The sequence below is a fragment of the Haliotis asinina genome, chromosome 12 (assembly GCF_037392515.1).
Source record: "Haliotis asinina isolate JCU_RB_2024 chromosome 12, JCU_Hal_asi_v2, whole genome shotgun sequence".
NCBI lineage: Eukaryota > Metazoa > Mollusca > Gastropoda > Lepetellida > Haliotidae > Haliotis > Haliotis asinina.
The window spans coordinates 51,159,951-51,184,219 of record NC_090291.1 but is presented as its reverse complement, the minus strand read 5'-3'; the positions used below and the strand labels follow the sequence as shown (position 1 = coordinate 51,184,219).

At 41.6% G+C, this 24,269-nt stretch overlaps 1 protein-coding gene across 6 annotated transcripts in view; it reads right to left on the bottom strand.

The window, feature by feature from the left end:
* LOC137258981 (inositol 1,4,5-trisphosphate-gated calcium channel ITPR3-like) overlaps positions 1-24,269 on the bottom strand; it is a 169,699-nt gene that overhangs the window by 49,581 nt on the left and 95,849 nt on the right. For all 6 annotated transcript variants that reach the window (XM_067796680.1, XM_067796683.1, XM_067796679.1 and 3 more), the window contains exons 4-7: positions 2,431-2,504; positions 2,065-2,192; positions 680-766; positions 140-217 (exon numbers count right to left, since the gene is read on the bottom strand). In XM_067796680.1, the coding sequence (XP_067652781.1) occupies positions 140-217; positions 680-766; positions 2,065-2,192; positions 2,431-2,504 (367 nt within the window). The remainder of the gene's footprint in view (positions 1-139; positions 218-679; positions 767-2,064; positions 2,193-2,430; positions 2,505-24,269) is intronic.

Sequence of the window (24,269 nt, the reverse complement as noted above, 5' to 3'; positions counted from 1 at the left end):
GTGCGTGTGCTGTGTATGCGCGTGTGTTAATTTACGTAATAAAAATGGCCTGGTATTTGAGGAAGGGGGCGTGGTATTTGAGGAAGGGGGCGTGGTATTTGAGGAAGGGGGCGTGGCAGTTGGGGAAACGAGCAATCACCTTCATGTTGTTCTTGTCTTTCATACTTGTGTGCGTTGTGCTCATATGAACAAACTTCCCGGAGAATGTGTGCTTAAGCTGAAAGAAACAGAAATAAAAAATAATTAATGTTTAAAAACGAATATTTATTATATCAAACAAAGATATTCTGGAATCACAGTCACATCACATCTTGACTTCATCACAGCATAGCTTGGTTTACCGATAATCTGGTAGAGTGAGTGAGTGAGTGCGGTTTTACGCCGGTTTTAGCAATATTCCAGCAATATCGCGGTGGGTGAGCAAGCAATGGGTTTCAGACATTTACCTGTGTAGGGAACCGAACTCGGGTGACATCGCGAACGCTTTGACCACACGGCTACCCCACCGCCCTTTCATGGAAAAAGCAGGTGTCAACGCTGTACCTTTGTTGTTACAGTTTTTTGAATTGCTATTTTGCTTGACTTGTCTTCCGTTTACAATGACAAAAGACAATGTAGGTATTACGGGTTGCCAAGGAAACGAGGGAATAATATACTATATACAGATCACTTAACTGACCTGTACGATCTCGCCATATCGCACCCTCTTCCCATGCTGTCGCTTCTGTTCCGCCTCATTGTCTTTGTTCTCCGCTTCCGCCGCCATCTGTGGAATAACGTGTCAGTATGAGCATACATGTACGTGATGCTTTGTGTATAATTTGCTGTCTTCAGACACTTTGTTATATGCTTCAGTTGGTAGTATTCCTGTGACACTATGATTAACAGTGGTAACATAGTCAGCGTGGCACTGAGGGACACACATCCTATCAAATGGGAGATTTCATAGGGAATAACAAGCACATTCAGCTTTTGGTTGTGACAATCCATATACCAAATGGGAAACTGTCAGGCCATGTGCGAATACTATGCACACTGAAATTAGATTGAAGATTTAGATATGAATTCGGGAATATTTGGCAATGCTTGAAACCTGCACGTAGACAACCACGGAATTTCATGTTTACACAAGATATGCTACTGGAGTAAAAGACAACAAGTAAAAAATATACACTGTTTGATATCATAAGCAAAAGACAAACATAGAAAGAAGGGATGGGACCAACTGACACAAGTCGGCAGGTAAAAGTCCACATGTGGTTGGGTAAGGTAAGTGCTATATCTTTGATAAAAATATTTCTTGGCAGGAGAAACCCAAATGCTTACATCTAGGATACATGTTGTAGACAACATGTCCTTCGAGGATGAGGATGATGTATAACAGCCTACATTTATAGGATGCATGCATATTAAGGAAACAAGCATGTTTGATGCACATTTCAACTGCAGTCAAGACTGAATTGCATACTGCACTCAGATATTTATTTTATTGAAGACATTCTATTGAATATGTTGCTGTTACTCATTCCGAATATTACAACACGAAATTTTGGTATGAAATTTGTGTCAGTCCATACTGACATGGGTGAACACCGAGAAACCGTTACACTTGTACATTTCCATGGAATAGGAAGTGCATATTAGACGTGGGGTTGTTTTTTCAATCATGACAAGGAATGCATTTTAAACAAATTGTTATTCATGGCTATTGGATTAAAGTGTCCGAAATAGTTTCCGAATTATGTTAGCCAGTTGTAAAAGCTTTTAACTTAACAAGTCGGAGTGATGTATTGACAATATGGCCCCAAGAAAATTCACCAGCCAGTCGGCCCAGTGAGGCCGATGGCTACGGAGAGTTACTGGCCTGACTGGATTTTCACTAGCCACGGGCTAGTGGCCAGTGGCTATTTTGCACACCGAAATTGGATTCAGAGTATTTTATTGCCTGAATTTTTGACGGGTGACGTTTGATCGGCAACAGAGTAGAAAGTGTCGAAGGTACTTAAACCTGCTTTCTTGGCATGAGACAGTATTACTCATAACCGTTTCACAACATTAACTGACCTTGGCCTGGTTGAGCATGACCTTGATCCCAGGGTCCGCAGCATCCGGGTTCTGTGACAAGGCAAGCCATTTCCGGTATTTTTTGTTGAGTTTGTACCTGTTCTGGATGAACACTTGGAACACCACAGCTGAAACACAACATTCATATATGGTTAATTCACACTTGTGACGTGGCCTTTATATAAGCGATCCTCGACATTAATTTTTTCAGACTGAAAAATTCCAAATTTGCCTGAGACTTGCAGGGTGGGGTGTTTTATGAATATACATGTATTCTATTTTGTTGTTGTATGACATACGATGTGTGAAGAGGTAAAACGTCGGTGAGAGGGAGTAAACGACGGTCAGATAGAGAGGAGCACTGACCTTGAGGGTTTGGAATGTTGACGGGCCTGTTGCGATCCTGGTTGGAGTACACACAGAGGCCATTGTTGGTGGAGCTGCAAGACAAAACCAACAATACAATACCGAGACAATTTGGGATGCATACGGATGGTTTTTTTCTGACACCAACTACATCAACACGACTTTACAAAGTTTACAAATATGCGAGGCTTACTGAGGACATTTTTACTTTTATCGACGAGTGTTGATGTAATTGATATCAGATTCCAGGATGAGATTTGTATTTATTATCAAAGGTCACTCTTCATTAGTTTTCAGTGAAAAATGTACATCTCTAACACAGTACTGCCATTAGATTTGCAATGGAGTCACACGATTGCGAGCATTGCGATAACGACGCCGTGGCATTGTACAAAATCAAATGTCAAACCGATATCTCCTAGAATATCACACTAGAAATATCCCCAGGGAGACCGATTTGTGTGATAAAGTACATTTCCAAAATTAGAGGACGTTTGTCAACACCATAGTTAGTGGTATTCAAATGCATATCAATAGTCTACGTAGAATGCAGTGAAACCAGTGGTGACATGCATGAGCACGAGCCATACCATCTGGGCACAATGTCACGCCGATCATGTCACTTTAACACACAGAAAGTCAAGTTATAGATCCTGACAAGCCGGCCTATTTTATTCGACAGTTGCAACATTCACGGGTTGCTAAGGACAAAATCTATTACCTTATTTAGCAAGATGTCAAGCCCTGACACAGAAACCTGACAAAGAACCCTTGCGTGGGTGATCATTAACCAGTGTCACGAACAATTGCGAGTTGATTGTCTATAAACAAATTGATTTTGCGAATATGTTACATAATGCGATTCACGTAGTCGATATATGTGCATTAATAGTAATTTACATGCTTGAGTGTACTGTGTATATTTGAAATGGTAACAGCCCAGGATGTACGTGACACGCCGTTTCTAAAATTCACTCATTCCCCAAGACGGTATGTCATGGCTGCTGCTATTTCTGTACGAGTGTAGACATTCTGACTGAAAGTGAGTGAGTGACTTTACGGCGCACTCAGTAATACTCCAGGTATATGGTGGCGGTCTGTAAACAATCGAGTCTGGACCAGACAATCAAGTGATCTACAACATGATCTGCATCGATCTGCGCAATTGGGAACCGATGACATGTGTCAACCAAGTCAGCGAGCCTGACCACCCGATCCCGTTAGTCGCCTCTTACGACAAGCATAGGCACCTGTTATGGCAAGCATGGGTTGCTGAAGGCCTACTCTACCCCGGGACCTTCACGGGTCTCTGACTGAAAGACCGACAACACCTTGAGGGATACATACATTTCTGATAAATGTTAACCCGTATTTTAGTATTAAAAACACAGACATGTCTGAGCAGTCCTGAACATAGTGCAGACATCGTGTCGATATGTTCTACATGAACATGATCTCTCGCGCACCTGCAATATAACAGTAAACTATGTACGATGTAATATTTTGGTGCAGCCTCGATGCCAGAGCATCTGGTGGGCATATGAACGAGGCGTTGACCTTGGGGGTGGGATAACTGAATGGAGGCTGCAAAACAAACTAGCAGTTAACTGTTAACTTTTCCATAAAGATACATTAAAGTGACGAAAAAGTTTCAGATTGCAACCATCTACTTTACAAACCGGCATTGATTTGCAGTGGATTAAGAGTGTTGATTTTGATTTGTCTTTTGATTGAGTATTTACGGTATTATAGTTAACTAACTGGTGTCATCGTGACAAGTGGATGACAAGTATCTTGACAATATTTCTGTATCCGCTTCAACTGTTTGTTGATTAACGCTGCGCTCAGCAATGTTCCTGATAAAAGAAAATTGCTTGCTTTTGTATTTGGTGCCATGACATTTCTGCTTTTTATTGGTAGTGAAATGAAAATATGTGTTTGAATGGAAACTTTCATGGACCATGGACATAAAACAGAAATAAATGCAAACTTGATCTCGTCACTTTATGGCTGAAATAATGCCGATATGACGTAAGTTCAACTCAACTCCTGCTAGGCGGTGTGTATATAATCGTATCATACCGAAACGTGAGCCTCGTTCATCAAAGGCCTACTTTCAGCCGATCCGAATTTTTTTCCTGTGAAAGTGAAAATAGAACCACAGACAACTCTGGTTACACTGAATTCTAATTCCCTGTTTCATCAGAAAATTGGTATTTACAAACGAAATATATTTATAAACCTTAATATCATTGTATTTTTATATTTTATGGCAAGGTGTAGGTGGTTTGACATCAACTAAGATGTCACTGACTGTCCCTGTTTGATGAGTGAGTGGGTGAGTGAGTTTAGTTTTACGCCGCACTCAGTAATAGTCCAGTTATATGGCGGCGGTCTGTAAGTGAGTGAGTTTAGTCTTACGCCGCACTCAGCAATATTACAGCTATATGGCGGTCTGTAAATAATCGAGTCTGGACCTGACAATCCATTGATCTACAACATGAGCATCGATCTGCACATTTGGGAACCGATGACATGTGCCAACCAAGTCAACAAACCTGACCACCCGATCCCGTTAGTCGCCTCTTACGACAAGCATAGTCGCCTTTTATGACAAGCAGGGGTTGCTGAAGGCCTATTCTACCCCGGGACCTTCACGGGTCTGTTTGAAGAGGTAAAAGGATTCACAATACTTCTGGCTCAGTGGCTACACGTGTTATGTGTTTTATGCACCTATTCAGTCTGGTGCTGTAACACAAAATGAGATTGATATAATATCAATTCCGTACTAGACAGCTAACTTTTACAACTTTTCTAGCGGGAGAACCTCGTTTCGACATTTCTGCGATTTAGACGTCCGAGTCATTTTGTCAGAGCACGCTGTACGACGTGTTTGCAAGGACTAGAAGGAACATAGTGTTGCGAAATACAAGTGCTTAGATGTATCAAATCATACTGAATAATATTTATGTATTCAGTTAAATCAATAAGTCTAAAACCTCTGGACTGGTTATTGAGCCAAGTTGCACAGTCGAACGGAACCCGGTCACCAGGAAATGAGACTGTTGTGAAATCAATGGTTTGAAATGTGGACATAGTAATTCAGTGATCAACAGCATGAGCATCATTATTAACATGTGTCAACAAGCGTGGATTCTCGAACACCATTCTAACCGGATCTTTTAGGGGTGGCTTTAATTGAGTTGTTTGCTTTCGAGATGAGACACCCGACAGCAGTACCCGATATGAGGGTGAACTGTTCTGAAGACGTTGGTTAATTATTGTCATGCCAGCTACCACGAGACTGAATGGGTATTACATAAAGCCTTGCCTTGAACGGCTTCTGAATGCATGGCTTGTGTGCCGACGTTAAAACAAACACTTTCTGTCTGTTTTCTGTATAAACACTTTAACCCTTTAACGCGGACTTAGTAATTTAAAGGGAAATGTCAAAAGTAACGAGAGGGTTTAAATGTCATGTTTTTGTGAATGATTATGTGCATGGTTCCCCGAAGAGAAGGTTAGGCTTTACAGTTACGTTTAGCGTTCCAGCCGTGTGAATGATGATGCAGTTAGATATGGTATGGCCAAACGCTACAGTATAGCTTTAGTATTTGATGTTTTGTAATGGACAGAGACATCAGGAATGATCGTCTCTCATGATCATTTACGTCGGAAGTAATTTATAAAGTTGAAAATAATACTCTTATACCATGTACACAACAATATTCTGTATGTTTGAAGTACCTTCACGCCTTCAAGGAGTTCGTATACATATTTGATTTACTCTCGGTTTCAATAGCAGTTCTTAAGAAACTAACCTGTTGCAAAAACAAAATTGGTTTCGGTATTACATAACACTCCAAGTTGAACAAGTGCTATATCCATGAGCTAAACACTTAACTTAATCCAATAAAACATTTCTCAGGCATTTAACTTCTCTAGCACAATTTGCACAAATACGATTTTCACGAAAAGGTACACGTGTCGAGCACTATCAAACATAAACAAATACAAGTGAAATTAAATTGTCCCAACACAAGTGTACTTGTAGTGTTTCCATGCATATGAATCTCAGTGGCAAGTACTGAGCAGTATGCAAACAGGTCTAGGTATTAACAATACAATCTAATCAAAACACGACTGAAATTCCTTTGCTTTGCGGCGTTGCAGCATCGCGTCCCTAGTCTACGTCCACCTACTCAGACACTGCGGCTGTCGGAATGTTGATGGAAGCTACCGCGGTATGCAATTACACGAAGCTGGTCTACCCATTTGATTATGCTAAACGGCATCATCACGTGTAATGGCTAGTCTAACATCTAGGTGAGGAAGGCACACAGGGGTCAGGGTATTTAACGGCCATCGGACGACGTTGACCCAGCAAACGTGTACTTGCCGGGATGAGACAGGGTGACACTCTGTGACCCCCTAGTTTACGTGAAGTTGGAACATCACAGAAACAAGGCAACGTAATTGACCTCAACATTACCTATTGTTTACATAGTGTCTTTGTGAACATGTTTGGGGCTGACGCTCGAACATGAAATGTTAGCTGACGTTAAGGTTATGTCATGAATACTTTAGTGGACGTCGTCTTCTGTCACTTTATATACAAGACCACTGCATCTGTCTATTATTACATGTAGAAGCAAGTCATCTGACTTCATCCTGATCAATCATTACGAAGGAATATATTGAAAGTTTCAGTCTGTAAAACAGTACAAACAATATGATTTATACACATTACGAATCTTTTTACAAATGAATTAATAGTAATTCGATTATCCTATTAATATTTGCCAATTTTTCGAGATATCGTACATCCCATATCTTGAACATAGCCTGTGCTGAAAATGCCTTGTGTTTGGAATACCATGCACTCCTGCAGGAAATACATTAAATGTCTCGTCTGCAGCGTGTTTTAACCGTTCTACATTGACCTTAATGATGCTAGTAGGACAACATGACATTTGGCAAGTTAAACACGTGACAGTCTTCACGTAGTATAACGACCCCTTCTCAAACACTGACCAAGCCTTGAAAGTAGCTCTGCATGCCAGGCCAGACTCATTCACCTTGACCGTGTTTGTAAAAAACCAAAGGCGACCATCAAGCAAGGAGTGGTTGGTGATATTGCGGTTGTGGTGTATACATATGAACAGAACGATAAGTTAATTGTGTGGTTGCGCTCTTCATGAGCTTGGTCGCTTACGACTACATGTCTTTTGCAACGAAACCGTGTTCACACAGATAATTATTTTCCTATTTCATAGTAGGGCATCCGAACTGTATGAATCGTGGTCTGGAATGTTGGTCTTTCATGCTGAAAAATCAATATTTACTTATTTACCCAACTTGGATGTGATATACTCAGATGCGTCAATTCAAATCAACACATTATCTGTTAATTTACTCCTGGATACATTACATATATTATACGGTATTACCTCCTCTCACATTCAGTTTTGACATCAAGCTCAGGTAGCATTAAGAGCGGTGCTGCAGTTTCCAGAAAATGTGTTTTAGTGTGTGTGCAGTCACGTAAAACAACCATGTATTCATAACAGTAAAGTCAAAGGGTAAGGGCTTGTCCTTTGCCATGAATCATCAACCATACTTTTGGTATGTAATTAATTCTCATTGCAAAGGCAGGCCATGTCAACATTAAGTAGAATTTGGCAAACACCCGTCTGGATCAGGTTACCTGGATGACACAAGCATACGCCAGGGGGCAATAGTGTACAAGTCATAATGAATCTAAGCTAGATTTACGACCGTTTGTTTACAGCTATTAGCTTCGTATTTGATTTGTGGAGTCGTGTTTTTCTTATTTTTGGTGCCATGAAATTATGGAACAAATTTGCTAAATTTGAATTCCCAGTACATATTGGGAATGTGTTAAATAGTCTGTTTATGTGAGATTCATATATTTTCTGACTATGGGGGCTCTGGGAAGGTGGCCCTCAGACACAATGTTTGTCAGGAGCGGCAACTAAAGTCTGTTACAAGCTGCCATCGGAATGTTCTTTAAGGTGTCGACATACTGCCTTCTCGTCCTACCAATGTCTGACACGTGAATCTGCTCTTAAAGGTGTCGACATACTGCCTTCCCCTCCTACACCAATGTCTGACATTTGAATCTGCTCTTAAAGGGGTTCGACATTCTAATATCCTTATTTGATTAACTCGTGATGCATTGTAATATCATGGTCTAAAAGGGGGTCGCCATCCTGGAATCCATATCTAACCAAAGCATTTAACAATCCGATTTATCAATCTGTTCTTAAAGCTCACAACGTCAAGCCTGTATGTGCCCGCACTGCAAATAGGTCATTACGGGATTAGAACTGCCTAACCAACGCCTATCACGCTAGAACCTTCAACCTATGAAAAGTGCACTCGCCATGAGGCAATGTATAACAATCTCTGCTTCTCACTGACTGTCTGGTCATCGGCCGTGGTATTCCCTGTAGATTCGACAACCATGTCGTTTCAGCCGTCTTTACCATCGGACATGCCGCGAATACTTGCTGTGTGCTGTGTATCTCACAAACTCCACGTAGCACCTGAGCACCCTGTATGACGTACAATGATTCGACAGACTCCCCGTGCCGGGAAAGTTACTCAATTTAAATCATTCTTATCAGATTTGATATGCCTCTTGGGCGATTTAGAGCTGCTGCAGACGTGTGCTGAAGTTGGTATTGGCAACTGCAAACGTTTCAACGGACGATAAAACATCAAATTTCGTTCTGCTTCTTGGTGTCTCCAGTGACCCTTTCACTTAACTTTCACTACCATGTTCCTTTTTTAACTTCAGCGGAATCTGAATGAGCAGTTACTTTAAGTCGTTTCGACTGTTTATACCCGCTATACTATGCATTTTGCTCACAGGTGCCAAGAAAAGACATTTTGATACAACCTTCGCCTATACATGCCTTGCTTCGTTTTCCGTTCAACAGTTAAGTGACTATTATATAAAACACCTGTTTCCAAAAGTCGTGCAAGCTCAAAGCGCTCACGCACTACTACCCCGGATGACCCAAACTGGGGTGATCAAGAAGAAACAGTCTTGAGTCGATCCCGCCGGGTACCCATTCAGACAACATGTGTCCGGTACTTCGTTGCGGGTCAGAACTGAAGCCCTAGTAACGCTCAGCAGGCTATCTGTCAAAAAGCCCATCTAAAGACTCTCCGCATCCAAATGTGTCTAATATCACGTTGTTTCTGACCTGTGCTATAAGGACATGGGCAGGGTACTCGCGAACACCTGTCAGCTCATTTTTGAATGGTGATTTTTGAATGGTGTAAATATCATACACGTCTGTGATAAGTATTTTCAGCAGAAATTTCCTGTGATTAGGTAAATGATGTCAGCCACTTTTATTCTCATTCCGTTTGTTGACATCGAGATTGTTTCACGACGTTGCGATTTATGTTTTCTGTCGAGATGGACTTGAAACCTGATATCGAGAAAGAACGTGGTGATAATTGCAACCATTTGAAGTTGAAACTATTTACAGGAGCATGTTAACATAACTTACCTCAACTTGAAACATTTTAACATTTTGTATTCCCGGGGGATTATCACCTCGAGAATGTTAAGTGGAAAGAAAAACTAATAATGAGGTGAAGAGTGAAACGCGAAGGAGGCACACATTGGTCGACAGGATGTTCACATGATGGACGAAGGTTTCATCTTGAAGGACTAATGGAGTGAACAGGAAAACGTCTCAAAGAACTGAAGAAGGTACTGAAAGAAGGCATCAACTTTAGACTCGAACATATGCACACGTGGAACCGTTCCAAAGTGTTATTAGCTACACTCATCAACGACAGTGGGGCAATGAGAAAACAACGTTGACGGCCATTTTGATTAAAGTGGTGGCCATCTTGAGTCTTCTTCGCTGAAGTTGTTTTCGTCACCTTGTCTTTTGAACAAATTATCTGAAACCGACGTTTTGTTCATGTTTCCGACTAGTCATATTTGTATGACTGACACCAAAATGTCCCACATCAGCAGCATGAAGCATAACATTCAAACTTGGATGTTCACACAGAACTGCCTCAGACAATGCATCATAACAATAATGAGACGATGAACGTACAATAAACGAATGTATTGCTTTAAGAAAGACAAAAACACACGTCGAAACCAGCACCACAGAATGGCATCAAAACCTTGCTTTCCGGATATTTGGACATGAAGAGATATCATTATCAGTAGTAGTATAGAATTACCAATAACATAGACATCTTTGAAAATCTGATCATTACGCCACTCAAAAGCCGAAGACCACCCACTGACCGCGTGGACTGTTACCAAGGTCACAATGTCTATCGTTACACATGAAGCACCGTATCAATAAGTGTTTTACTATGGTTGCGTTATCTAATGTGCAAGGGAGGCAAGAGTAAGACGTATTCTTATTATTGTATTTATAAATGGATTGTGAAACGTTTGAACTGTGGTGAATTGTAATTTCGCAAATGAGCATGTGGAAATACTCCACTGAAGCTGAACAAACACGACTGTGTGCGGTAGGTTTGCATCAACATTGCTGTTTGTATACAACAACAAACTAAACGCTTTTAAGGACAACATGAAACGAAGAAAAAAACTGACCATGCCTAACTGTTTCAAAACAAAAAATATATATACATTTAGGACACGTACGCCATACCGGCAGACCATATTACAGTGGTTGGTACCTTTCCGGGTGCAGTTACAATGGGTAAGATAGGGTATCAGGGTAGGACGAATGTTTGAAATTGATCATGATGTACAAAGGTGCAAATCTATTGCACAAACATGTAAGGCGAGACGGCCCTTTCACCCGTTGGTTCACCCAGGGGTGGGTTACACCGGGACGGTTATATGTATCGTGTGTTTTTCAGGTTTCTACAATGGGTTCTATGTATTCGTTACCGGGCGTGAAGTCTCCAATACACCCACGAGGGAGGGTGTAAGGTGGAATGTAGGGATGTGGGTTGTGTCGTGAGAAGGGGGGAGAGGTTGTGATACTGTTGTCGGATTTGACGCGGTAATGTTGTTGACGGGCCACGTAGTTTGGTCAAGGGCACCGTCCCCTATCCGTTTAAGATAGAGGTAAAGGTACTGGGTTTAGTTCGTGATCAAATGTAAACATATACGTAACGAAAATCCACAATGGGAGTTGAGGCAACTACTTTGAAATACAAAGTAGCTGTATATAAAACAGTAAGCCATTACAACATAATATCCCGCCGCATACTATCAGATCAAACTTAAAAAGAAATGAAATGAAACTCAGAAACTCTCTTGATATCGTGCACCGTAGTTGTTCAAACACACAAAACATATTTTGAAAGTCACTTGTGTATGAAACTTCTTAACACAATGGCCACGACCTTGAAAATTAACTGAAAATCACCAAAATCGACTGGGCCCTGCACGTTACCTGGATAAAGCTTGGTGTTGAATGTGAAGAAAATCCAGTGAACATATCTCGCTGAGATGGTAAAACGTTCAAGTCCCCTTGTGACCTTGAGATGAAGGTCAAGGTCTCCAAACCTGACTGAGACCTTTACTTTACTGTGATAAACCTAGATACCAAATATGAAAAGAACCTTGTCAACGGTTCTTAAGATATTCCGACGGACGGACAGAGCCTAATAACAATATCCCGCTTCGGGCTAAACGCCCGGCGGGGGATAACAACATGCCATACGTTAATGAATCTAAAGAATATGAAAAAAAACCCCAACAGTTCGATGGAACCAAGATGTGTGGAGTATTCATTCACATTGTGCTGTAATAATAAATTATTACTTTTCTTTTTTTTCTGTCGCTATAGGAGAGTAAGGTCGCGGCTTAATCTCCAGCGATAGCAATGAATCATGACCCACATTCAAGCGTGAGATTTGACAAATTGTATACGTGGGTGTACCATATTATTTTATGCCCCCTAGGAAATATTTCGGTGACGAATATTGAGTCAGCAAAAATCCTAATCTCTTCACCGCCGTTTTATTGGTCTAAGCCTCACTGTATGAGCGTCTGGATGGTCGTGTTAAAGAGCTCGGGTTGTGCAATGAGTATTGTTTTACGCCGCGTTTAGCGATATTCCAGCAACACGGCGAGGGACACCAGAAACAGGCTTCAAACACTGCGCCCATGAGGGGAGTCGAACACATGCATTTCCCGTGACAAGCGAATGTGTTAACCAGAAGGCTACCCTACCGCCTCTGTTTTGTGTAAGCCCAATGGTTAAGGTGTTCGCTATTAATGAACAGAACCTCGTTCGATCCCCTTATTGGCACAAAACGATATAAGAATATTTCCTGCCCTGTTGTTACTGGCATATTGCAGATAGGCATAAGGTTTCACTATTACATCTCGTTTCTATATATGCCTACGTTCAGTCCCGAATTATCTGAAATGCCATGTGATTTTGTAAAGATTATCTGTTAGTTATAGAAGTTCAGCCGATATAGAAATGGTTACTGAGAATTATGTGAATGGAAGCTTGAGATAAATTAAGGAATTTAGTTAATGGTAAGATACGAAATATCTGGCATTCCGGACTGTGCATCAACTATCTATTTGCTTCCCTGTAAATTTGATTATTTTAACTAAATTACGCTAACAGGTTTCAGCGCAGCTTCTCCCCGTAACCCAACGCCCCTGATAAGTAAGGTATATACACAGGGGAGATGCGTGATCCCTGATCGGAGAGTGAGCCTGTTTCACATGAGAGATTACCTCGTATCATCACTGCCCCACGCCCATTGCCAAGAGCATCAGACATATCTGCGTTTCCAATAGATTTGTCTCAGTTTTTTTTATGATAAGAAATATCCAGTAGAATCCCCAAAAGTCCAACAATGTATCTAGAGAATTGTGTGTTCAGACAGTCCGTCCTAGCCTGCCCGAAGTATGAACAGGTATGGGAATGGTAACATTTACACTCTTAAATATATGATTTTTCAATATGTTTCAGTTTATTTGTTAAAAAAGCTTTTGCGTTATTTCAAAGTTAAAATGATTTAGTTTTTACTTAAGCCCAACGTAAATTTTAATTAATTACTTTCGAATTTCAGTCGAATATCGTATTCAGATTTACTAAATACATGTTATATGTATATATTACATTGGACTAAGGTTAAAACACACATTCTTCCACTTATCACACATCGAATGTATACTCTACATCGCATGTATGGGACATAATTCACATATCACAGTGGAACGTGAGTAGAATCTTTCACACATCTGAGTACAACAAAGGATAGTCAAACTGTTTCGTGCCTCACGAGAATTACGATACCGCGTTATATGCGCTGAGGAATAGCAATGCTTTACACAAGCCTTCCTAACAAACAAGGTAGCGTTTCACTGCTCTGTTGCAACTGCGTTCTTCCTCGTGAGATTTAAAGAATACTATACGCATTCTCTGGAATTGTGATACTTATGAAAACCTTCCTTGAAGGCCAACGTAACATTTCCGTTACCACTCGGTTCCAACTAGATAATAGAAAGTCTACAGGAATTTTGAGGATTGGAAGGCACTTCTGCCGCATGTTCAGCCATTGTGTCACATTATAATCGCCAAGTCTTGGAAGAGGCAAAGGCTGGAACTACTTGGTGGCTCTGGAAAGGCGAGGGAGTAATGGGGTTCTTTTTGCCCCGTTAGCATTACAGGGAGATGTGGGCTTCAAGCATTGTATCCAATCTGGGCGTCGAACTGCGAGACACCAAAGCCCCTACCCTGGGTAATGGGGAACAATGGAAGACACTGGAGCGAGTGAAGATCCATTTGAATCACTAGATACAAATGGCAAACATTGGTTTGGCATAAACAAACCATCGATAATGGTTGAAGCTAATTTTCAAACAAAGGACTGAAGGCGAATTTTAATTTAATGACTGAATTTCACCTTGGCGACCAGTAACCCTTGAAACAACTGGTAACTGATTTATGTCGGGGCTGTGTGTCATCCTACTAAATCTAGGGAGCAGCAATATAAAGAGTGTGAACGACAGATGGCACAGCACGTGCACACGTCGCCACCCGGATGTGATAACAAGCGCAGGCTTTGCTATCATCTGCTTACACTCCTTTCAATACACTGACGCCAACGTCGGTGGTAACTTCATGCTGCACCGAATGATGCCCGATAGCATTTGTGACTGATATTGCACAATGTAAATATACGATAACATGCCTGATTACATTGACTTCAAACTGCTTTAAGTAAGGTGGAAACTGAGCGGGTAAGACGGCTGGCTTTCAGTGCTGGCGATTAGGTGCCTGGGGGCGTGAGTGCGAATCCCGCATTGGACTCGACACAACAAAAGTACTTTACTATGACAGTTTAATCCCAAATATAGCATATATACATATGGAAATTAATTAAGCAACACCAAATTCAAAGACACATAAAAACTTAACAAAGTTTAACGAAGTAATTTTGATGATTGATTATTCAATTTTGATGTATTGACATACAGCATGAGCTTTTCATGGGTTGATATGACGCGCGTGAAGCTTGCACAGCGCACGTGCATTGCTTTAACCTCAACTTTCGAAAAATGCACTTTTTCCCTGGGGTGTTTACAAGCGCAGGTTGTCGATTGCATTCGGTTTTTCATTCATTTCAATGTCATGGCACGTAGGAAATTATCAGAGGCCACTCGTTGGCAAATAATCGGCATGAGGAATGCTGGTATGTCTCTAAGACAAATCGGGACTCAAATCGGACGACATCATTCCATAATTTCAAAACTTTTGAAAAAATACCGGGCCACTAATGAAGTTAAAGACCTGCCTAGACCAGGAAGACCCAGGAAGACCACAGTCCGGGAGGACAGAGCTTTACTGAGACTTGTACGGCGCAGGTCCTTCGACTCGAGCTCTCGGTTGAGACAGGAGTGGCTTCCAGGGAGACCCATCTCGAACAGGACTGTTCGGAATCGTCTGAAAGCTGCAGGATACCGGGCAAGGAGGCCAATCAAGCGACCCAGACTGTCTCCAGCCCATAAGGCAGCCCGACTGGCCTGGTGTAATGACCGTTTGCACTGGAACATTGCCTCTTGGAGGAAGGTCCATTTCTCAGATGAGAGCCGGTTCTTGCTGCACATGGTGGACGGTCGTACTCGGGTCTGGAGGCAGAGGAACACAGCAATGGCTCCACGGAACATCCAGGAGACTGTGGCCTTTGGGGGAGGTTCCGTTATGGTATGGGGGTGCATTTCCATGAACTGCAAGTTGGATATCATTACCATCCGTGGCAACCTTAACGGTGTTCGTTACCAACAGGAGGTTCTTGACAGGGCTGTGGTACCTCATTTTGAGAACCATCCTCTGGCAACGAGACCCATATTTATGGACGACAATGCTAGACCTCACAGGGCGCATGCTGTAAATGATTTTTTGCGGCAAAATGCAATTGACAGAATTCCATGGCCTGCCATGAGCCCTGACCTCAACCCCATTGAACATTTGTGGGACTTTATTGGCCGTCGTGTGAGGCAGAGAGACCCACCAGTCCATAATCTCAACGAATTGACGGCTGCCCTGCATGAGGAGTGGAACAGGATCCCCCAGAATCAGATCCGGAGACTCATCCAAGGAATGAGGAGGCGTCTGGAATCGGTGGTGCGTGCGCAGGGAGGACACACTAGATATTGATGAAAGTCGGTGTGCAGACTCTCAGATGACTGTTCTTTCTTTCCATGTGACATTTGTGTTAATACACCTGACAACAACGTCTGTGGATGAATAGTAAATTGTGTCCATTTTTTCATGAATTTAAGACAGTTTTAAGAATTTGGATTTCGTTGCAATAAAGCAAAGTCTTGATACTTTTTCCCTTTAAGTTGTTTGTCAGAGATCGTCTGTTGAATAAAAAAGTGTCAAACTATATCAACCCGGCATATTTTGATTGTCAGAACACTTCAAAGTTGCTCCAATAGAAAAAATTGGGGTGTTGCTTGATTAATTTCCAGGTGTATAGATTTTGGTGGGGCTCCAAGCTACTGGGTCGTTTAAGAAGCTGCAATTCGAGTTGTGTCCCTTTCGCAGTGAAGGGTCAAGATGGTATCTATGAACTGAAAAACTGAATCTAATCATGTTCCAAATTAAGTGGATTGAAAACTTATGGATGGAGTGAGTAGAAAGCATGATTCGTTTGTTTACACAGCTAAACTTCAGTAGGGAGAAATGGTTTTAGAACTATAGAAATGCTCAAATAAAAAGCGATGTTCTCCCAGGAAGGCGTAATGTCAACACAAACAAGACAGAATCACTGTAGACGGCAAACAACCGACAGATGGTATTGCAGTTGTCTGTACCGAATGCTGGTGCATACTTGGGTAAGTAAACATCTAGATATGCACACGTTGGGCCAAATCCTGAGTCGTTTTGCTTTTACAATTCAAATAGTTCTCATTCGCAAATTAAAAATCTAAGATTATTATTATCGCTATTGCTTTCTATGGAAGATGGCACGGGAATTGTTTTCTCGACATATTGATAAACATCGTATTACAATAAACACCTTGGTAAAACGATAAATGTCCAAATGTAACCCGAACGTACTGCACGCACATACGATTGTGGTAATACAACAGTGTCTGTTGTTGCCACTGGTTCAAAACAACAACAAAAATGGTCAGTAAACGATTGTTATCTTATTTCTGTGTTTGCTTTCCACATGCTTGCCATGTGTCGTCAGTATATAGCTCATTAAGGTAAAACGACTTGTTGGATAACAGCTTCTTGTTTTTTCCATAATGCAATGTTTAGATGTAGATTGCTGCGTTATCAAGCGGAAAGTGACCAGGTGTTGAGCGAGTTTAGGTTTACGTGCTTCCGGCACTGTTTCCGCAGTATCACAGCAAGGGACATCAGAAATGGGCTTTATATCATTTTGCCCTGGAGAATCGAACCAGGCTCTCCAGGGTGACGAGGGAACACTTTACCCACTAGGCTACCTCACTGCCCCTCCAGGTGTTGAGAAGTATAATCATATTCATCTCATTTTGAGACAAGAATCTGATTACCTGTCACGACGTTGCCAACTACGACAAATCAGCACTCTCGAAATGAAGCAGGTGTTGCCTACCGGTTGGGTCTTATAACCCGAAAGTATAAATTATAATAAATTCAAATATATAGCCAATATGTGGATGAGTGTGTATTGATTACAGACTTTGTCACGGTAATCGCCTCAAAATGTTAAATTTCTCCCATTTTATTATACTAGAGTAAAGTGAAAAACTCAGACTATAATGATTGTGATTGAAAGATCCATATTCCTTTACACACGCCTAGTTTAAGTACACAAAACGTCAACGCCAGACGCGATCATGATATATCAGATATCACCACGGCTTGTCGGAGTAGGACCATATGTGAACACTGACAATCTGTCACAGTGAAATAGAAGTATGCGGAAACACAAAGACTGTTGATTGGTTAACAGTTTCATTGGTATTTATATGGAACCATTGGCATTATAGAGCGAGAGCTGATGGAAAAATGAGCTTTCAGAATCAAAACTCGACATATAGAAAATAGGATTTCTGACCAATGTACAGACCATATATATGGAGTGTTAAATATTCTTCATAGATGAATGCATTTTCGTATATGAGTGGGTTTTGATGTTGAAAAGCGTATTCAAACGGACTGTCCTGTTTGAATTTTGATGCCTCACCCTTCCCCACCCCTAGCCGATCCAGAAGTGGGGTTGTGGGTGGATGGAGAGAGAAGGAGGGAGGGGGGTCGTGAGTGGATCAGGGCTTTCGAAACACCCCCACCCCCCTTCCTTTCGAAAATTACTTATGATCACAATGAATGCATTTTTGGCTTCGGCGGAACCACTGTGGGGTTCAACCCCCTGAACTACCCCGCTCTCCCTTCAGTTTTTTTTATCCGCCCATGCCTACCCATTGTTATCTTGATGTCACCGACTAACGGAACCACAACACACTACATGTAGTCACAAATCCCGTTGAGACGCAGAGATTATTTCGTTATCATAACTCATTGGAAATGCAATGATTTTCACAGCAGGTGGGTGTTAACACCTCTTCACTGAACATAACATCAAATGAATTAATCGAAGCAACATGCAACTTCCAGATTGAAACATGGTAGTGTTTACAGCCTCACTCCAGACATATGCAGGCCAACGGTCACCGTGACCTGGCGGCGACTGCTGCAGGTCAGGGGTCATATATCACGTGGTTAAAGAGGCTCGGCCTAAGTTACATTACATCGCATGTCAACACCTTCATCTGTCCTTATCTGCATGTTTTGCCAGATACAATATAGGAGAGTTGATGAACTGCACTTGTTCGAGGGGCCGCCCAGTAAAACACTGGAATCTGTTTACAGGTGCGCTTAACACGATATCAAGAGATGACGTAAAATAAACACGCACAAAATCTAATTTCAAAACAGCTCTTCACAGATGGTGTTCCATGTATCTCAAAACTGAGTTTTTGCGTCATTTGCGAGCAGTAACAATGAGTGCCATGTAGAAATACACCGCAGAATTTATTTGAAACAACTGATCCTTATCTCGACAGCTGGTAAACAATTAGTAAGTTTGACACACACGTTCAATCACGGACATTCTAAAACTCGAGTATTGGGTCTAGTAGTGATGATGCAAGTTGTGAATATCAACCGCCAAAAGCCTCAGGTTGCGAAAGATTCTGAACTTCTCAAGACAAAAGAGTATTCTTTTTTAAAATGTTAACACTGCTTATGCAAACATATTTCAATAATTTTATCCGCGGTAGATATACAACCGTCATAACAGGTCGCATACCATTCACTTTCTACAGCATCCGCTGGGTGAATGAGTTTAGTTTTACGCTGTACTCAGCAATATTCCAGCTATATGCCGGCGGTCTGTAAATAATCGAGTCTGGACCAGACAATCCAGTGATCAACAGCATGAACATCGATATACCCAAATGAGATGCGATGACGTGTCAATCGAGCCTGGCCACCCGATTCCGTTAGTAGCCTTTTACGACAAGCATTGTCGCCATTTATAGCAAGCATGTGTTGATGAAGACCTATTCTACGGCGCACCTTCACGCATCGCACCCACTGAGGCAAATTACAAAGTACAAATATTCCCTGCTTAGTAAGGAGTGAGTATGGTTTAACGCCGCTTTTCGCAACATTCCAGCAATATCACGGTGGGGGACACCAGAAATACGTTTCACACATTGTACCCATGGTGGGAATCGAACCCGGGTGTTTGGCGTGACGAGCGAACGCTTTAGCAACTAGGCTACCCAACCGCCCATGCTTTACAAGGGGGAAGTCATTAACCTCATTACGAAATCAATCACCCGATCCCTTTCTGTTTATTCCTGACAAACTTCGGCCAGATATTTCTGAAAACGTTAGACATCACTTGCATGTATTTTCAGTCATATGGGATCTCGTATTCGCAAGATGAAGAACAGGGCTGTAACCGTCTCTGATGCTGATATTGCGGATGACTTGCGACGCTGAAACAGATTATATGTAGCGCGTCGTTTGAAACCCCAGTGGGGAGGCCGTGTCCACAAGAGAGTCGGTTGGGTTGATAAACAAGACCTCTTCTCGGGGGCATAGCTTCAAAGATAGCTTGTTTCAAAACAGATCGTAATAGACTATATCTTATTACAGACACAGTGGCGGTGCGTGGGGGTATTTTCAAATGACTAGGTAAATTTAGGTATAAAAGGTATAAAACCGGCGATTTCAAACCTATGTTTTATTTTATCAATCGAAAAGGGTGTAGGTGATTGAAAATAATAGTTGTATTTCATTGGGTTTTTCAAAGGTAATATAGAATATACTAGTATATGTGAACAGGTATGTAATGCACTTGTTGTACTGACCCCCTGTAACTGTTTTATGTGTTCTCAGTGGGAAATATCAAAGATGTATTTGAGATTGAAACTGTTTTTACTTTTCATTACGTGTAGGGCGTTGCTCAATGGTATTTCACTTCAATCCTAAAAGAAATCAATTGCGATAGCTAACAGTAAGAATACGATATAACAAGGTACGATTCATAAAAAATTCATAAGCTGTCAACGATGAAAGACATTCCATTGGAGGTTGACTACACTACGGGACACATATAGGACTGAGAAAATGATGGTTAGTAGTTAAGGAATCTGTGCAAAACTTATGTCGGGATACAAAAAAAAATGTTTGACGCTTTTCGTTAGGAACTCTTTAATTTATAAATACTTCCAATATAGATAAGCAACATTTTATTGAAATCGCATGGAGTGTGATGTGTGCTGAAAGATGTTGCTATGCAACTAATTGCACAAAAACCATACTTCCTTCCTAACTTGTGGTCGGCAATGAGACGGAACGTTTTACAACTGGATTATGATTTTTGTGAGTCAGGAAGCTCATTGAACTACATCGGGTTGTTAATCATTCTAAACATGGCGGAGTGGGAGGTGATCTAAACACGGCATTACCAGTAATTAATTATAAAGACGCAATGTGAGAAGTGTGAGAGCTCCTTGGAGACAGTGTGTTTCAGTGGGTACTCACAGACGCGTCAATTAACGTCAATCAACGTCAATCGCAGGTGAGTTGGCAGTAAACATATGTTGCGTTCCTGCCATAAAGCCATCATCCAGCCCAAGACGCGGGTTAATGCATTTCCCAAGCCGTAATTCCTTGATCAGGAGTCGATGTAGTCAAACGACGCTCCCAACGTCAGCAGCCTTGGGACGTGTTAAAGGTGCTGGAGACCTTTTACCCAAAACTCTCAAGAAGAACGCTGCACCAGAACAAAGGTTTCAGTAGACCAAAGACCCCAGCTCGTGTTGTCAAAAAGAGGAAATGAAAATGCCCACAAATGACACCGCCATTAGACATGAGTATTCCGGTGGTGGGACTAACGTGAAAATCTGCATGGGTTGCTGGCTGGTTTATCGTAATCCAATGATTTTTCATACGCGTCTATATGTACCAAAAGGACTGCTGACACGTGTATCTGGTTCAAGGATTGTCGACACGTATTTTTATGCACCAAGGGTTGATGCGACGTGTGTCTGCATACGTTAAGGGTTGCTGATACGTGTAAATGTATATACACCAAGGTTTGTTGACATGTGTAGCTGTAGGGACCAAGTGTTGTTGACACGTGTAGCTGTACGGACCCAGGGTTGTTGAGATGTGTAGCTGTAGGGACCAAGGGTTGTTGACACGTGTACATGTATATATACACCAAGGCTTGTTGCCATGTGTACCTGTAGGGACCAAGGTTTGTTGACACGTGTACATGTATATACACCCAAGTGTTGTTGAGATGTGTAGCTGTAGGGACCAAGTGTTGTTGACATGTGTAGATGTGTACAGCTATGGTTGTTAACACGTGTATCTGGACACACTAAGATTTGTTAAAAGACTATACACGGCGGGGTTTTGAAAGACAGGTTAATCTGTATAAGGTTGACATCTGTGTACACGTGGATGCCGGTGACAACTGTGCTCTACACACCTTCGTCTACTTTATCTCCAGACAGAGGAGCGTTCCACAGGCAGTTTACATACCCAGTACGCAAGCCAACAGTTAACGTATCGTTTTGTTCCAAACGGTGAAACACCCAGCACTGGTTATTTCAGTGCAACGGTGAAAGTACGTTTCATGAAGGGGGTCACGGCTGCTATTTATACAAATCCTGAGTACGTAACCGAAACCACGCTGAACACAAATTATAGAGAACGCAGAAAAAAAGAAACATGCGTATAGAATATTGTGTTGAGTACGTGACTAAAAAGAGAAAGTGTTCTTACTCCTAAAAATCTGTCCCCCTCCCCCCCTATTCAGCGTTGAGACCTCAGTCAATTCATTTGATTCGTGCAATTTCACAATGTCTAATTATGAACACAAGATAAAAGCATTCTGCAAACATATACAGAAAGTTCATGGTGTTTTATCATTTTTTGGTATCAAGTATATATAATTTGGTGAAGGAGTGAAGTGGTTACACTCCTACCACAAACCCTACCCTTCAAAAGCAAGTCCAAAATTGTTGCCATCGAAACAGAAAACAATGAAATTGAAAGAAAAGTTCAAACAACCAAAAGGCACGTCTACATGTCATGGAGAGGCAGTGTAAAATGTTTGATGAAGATGGGTCAAATACTTTCAGAGTTACGTTCTTGAACAATGGGAACGCCGACGGTAACTCAGGCAAAAGTAATGTCTCCTGACTCTCTGTGCGAGACATACACACATTTTTGTCCCATATCCCGAGCCGCCAGTCCTTTCGGCCCTCTCTCAAAGCCTGGCAGCAACCAAGGTAACAACAAGTATCGTCACTTAACGTCTTTTTAATAATCCGCCAAAACGTTACGATCAGAAACACCATTCTCATTCAAGCGCGAATATGTTACCTGCTAGCACTGACACATTCTGTTGCGTAAGGTATACAGACTGGTATTTGCCGATTCACGTGATCAGAAGCACCCCGCGGGCACTGTGTAAGGTAATCTATAAAGTATATACCTGCCTCAAGGCATGTAACGGCTTATGAAGAACAGAGACCTAATCGCAGTCGATGGGCGAACCATACAGAACACATAGCTGTCCGCGACTTGGCATAGTATTCGCCGATTCGAGTACGTGAATGCCCTTTGTTGAGGCGAAATGAATGGGAGCCCGTGATTATAGATGCAACATTCATGGGGGTGACATACACTTCGTATACCTGAATGTATTACACGTGTCAAACGGGTAATCTCAATGTTATTCTTTCTTACCTGTACGCCGTAGTCGGCATGATCAAGAGGGGCTGTGACTTCATGTTTAAGTTTCTAACATGACGCAAACATATGCCTTAAATTGAAACGCCCATAACTGCAAGGGGCACAGAATTTTAAATTGTAAAGGTCGTGTACATGTCCGGCCTATGTGTATCCGCAGCGTGAAGGCACTTGAAGTCGAAACAGGTTTGATGTCAAATAAAGGAAATCGGTTATACAAGTTCTTTAGTATCATGATCCATTTGAGTCCCCCTTTGACCAAAGTTGTAAACTGTCTTTCGAATATCATCAGTAGGCGTGTCACGGAATCTCAGAAATAATTCCGTGACACCTCGCTTTGCCTTACAGGAATGTTTCACCTTTGATATTACATTACTAGATGTAAAGTAATACACGCGATAAAGGTTAGGGTTGTTCAGAAGTTACATCCCCCATGGTTTATTAAAACCCTCTTTTTGCAGAAATATTTATTGGTTTCAGCGAGTTCAAAGGCACCTCCACGTCATAGCATTGTCGGCATCAGTGCTTTCTCACTTCATTCTGATTAAGTTATGGTCTGTTTTACATCCTAATACCCCTCAGTGAAGGTGATATTGATTATGTTTATAGCTACGAAATATAAATCTTCCGCTCCGCAAGAACATTAATGTCGTTAGAAGATTCACTCCCTCCAAACATGGCCATAACATCTTTCTGAATAGATGTTAACGGAACAGATTTGGGCATGGTTAGTGTAAAAAATAAAATGTTACCGTTTCCTACTTACAATATCTGCATTCAGTTGAAATAAATTGTATCCTCAACCAAAACAAACGAAATTCCACGACGCGGAGGAAACTAACGAAGGATGAGACAGAGGTTCACAGTGCCAACGCTCTGATAGGCACGATCTGTTCTATTTGAATAGTTACTTCAGACTTTAGAGCTGTTGGATAACAGAACGTAAAGATGCAATGTTTATGGGCGTATCTTTTCGCCAGCAGCACACGCGACTAATGAAATGAATAGTATCTCTTGCATTATAAACAAACATCATGAGCA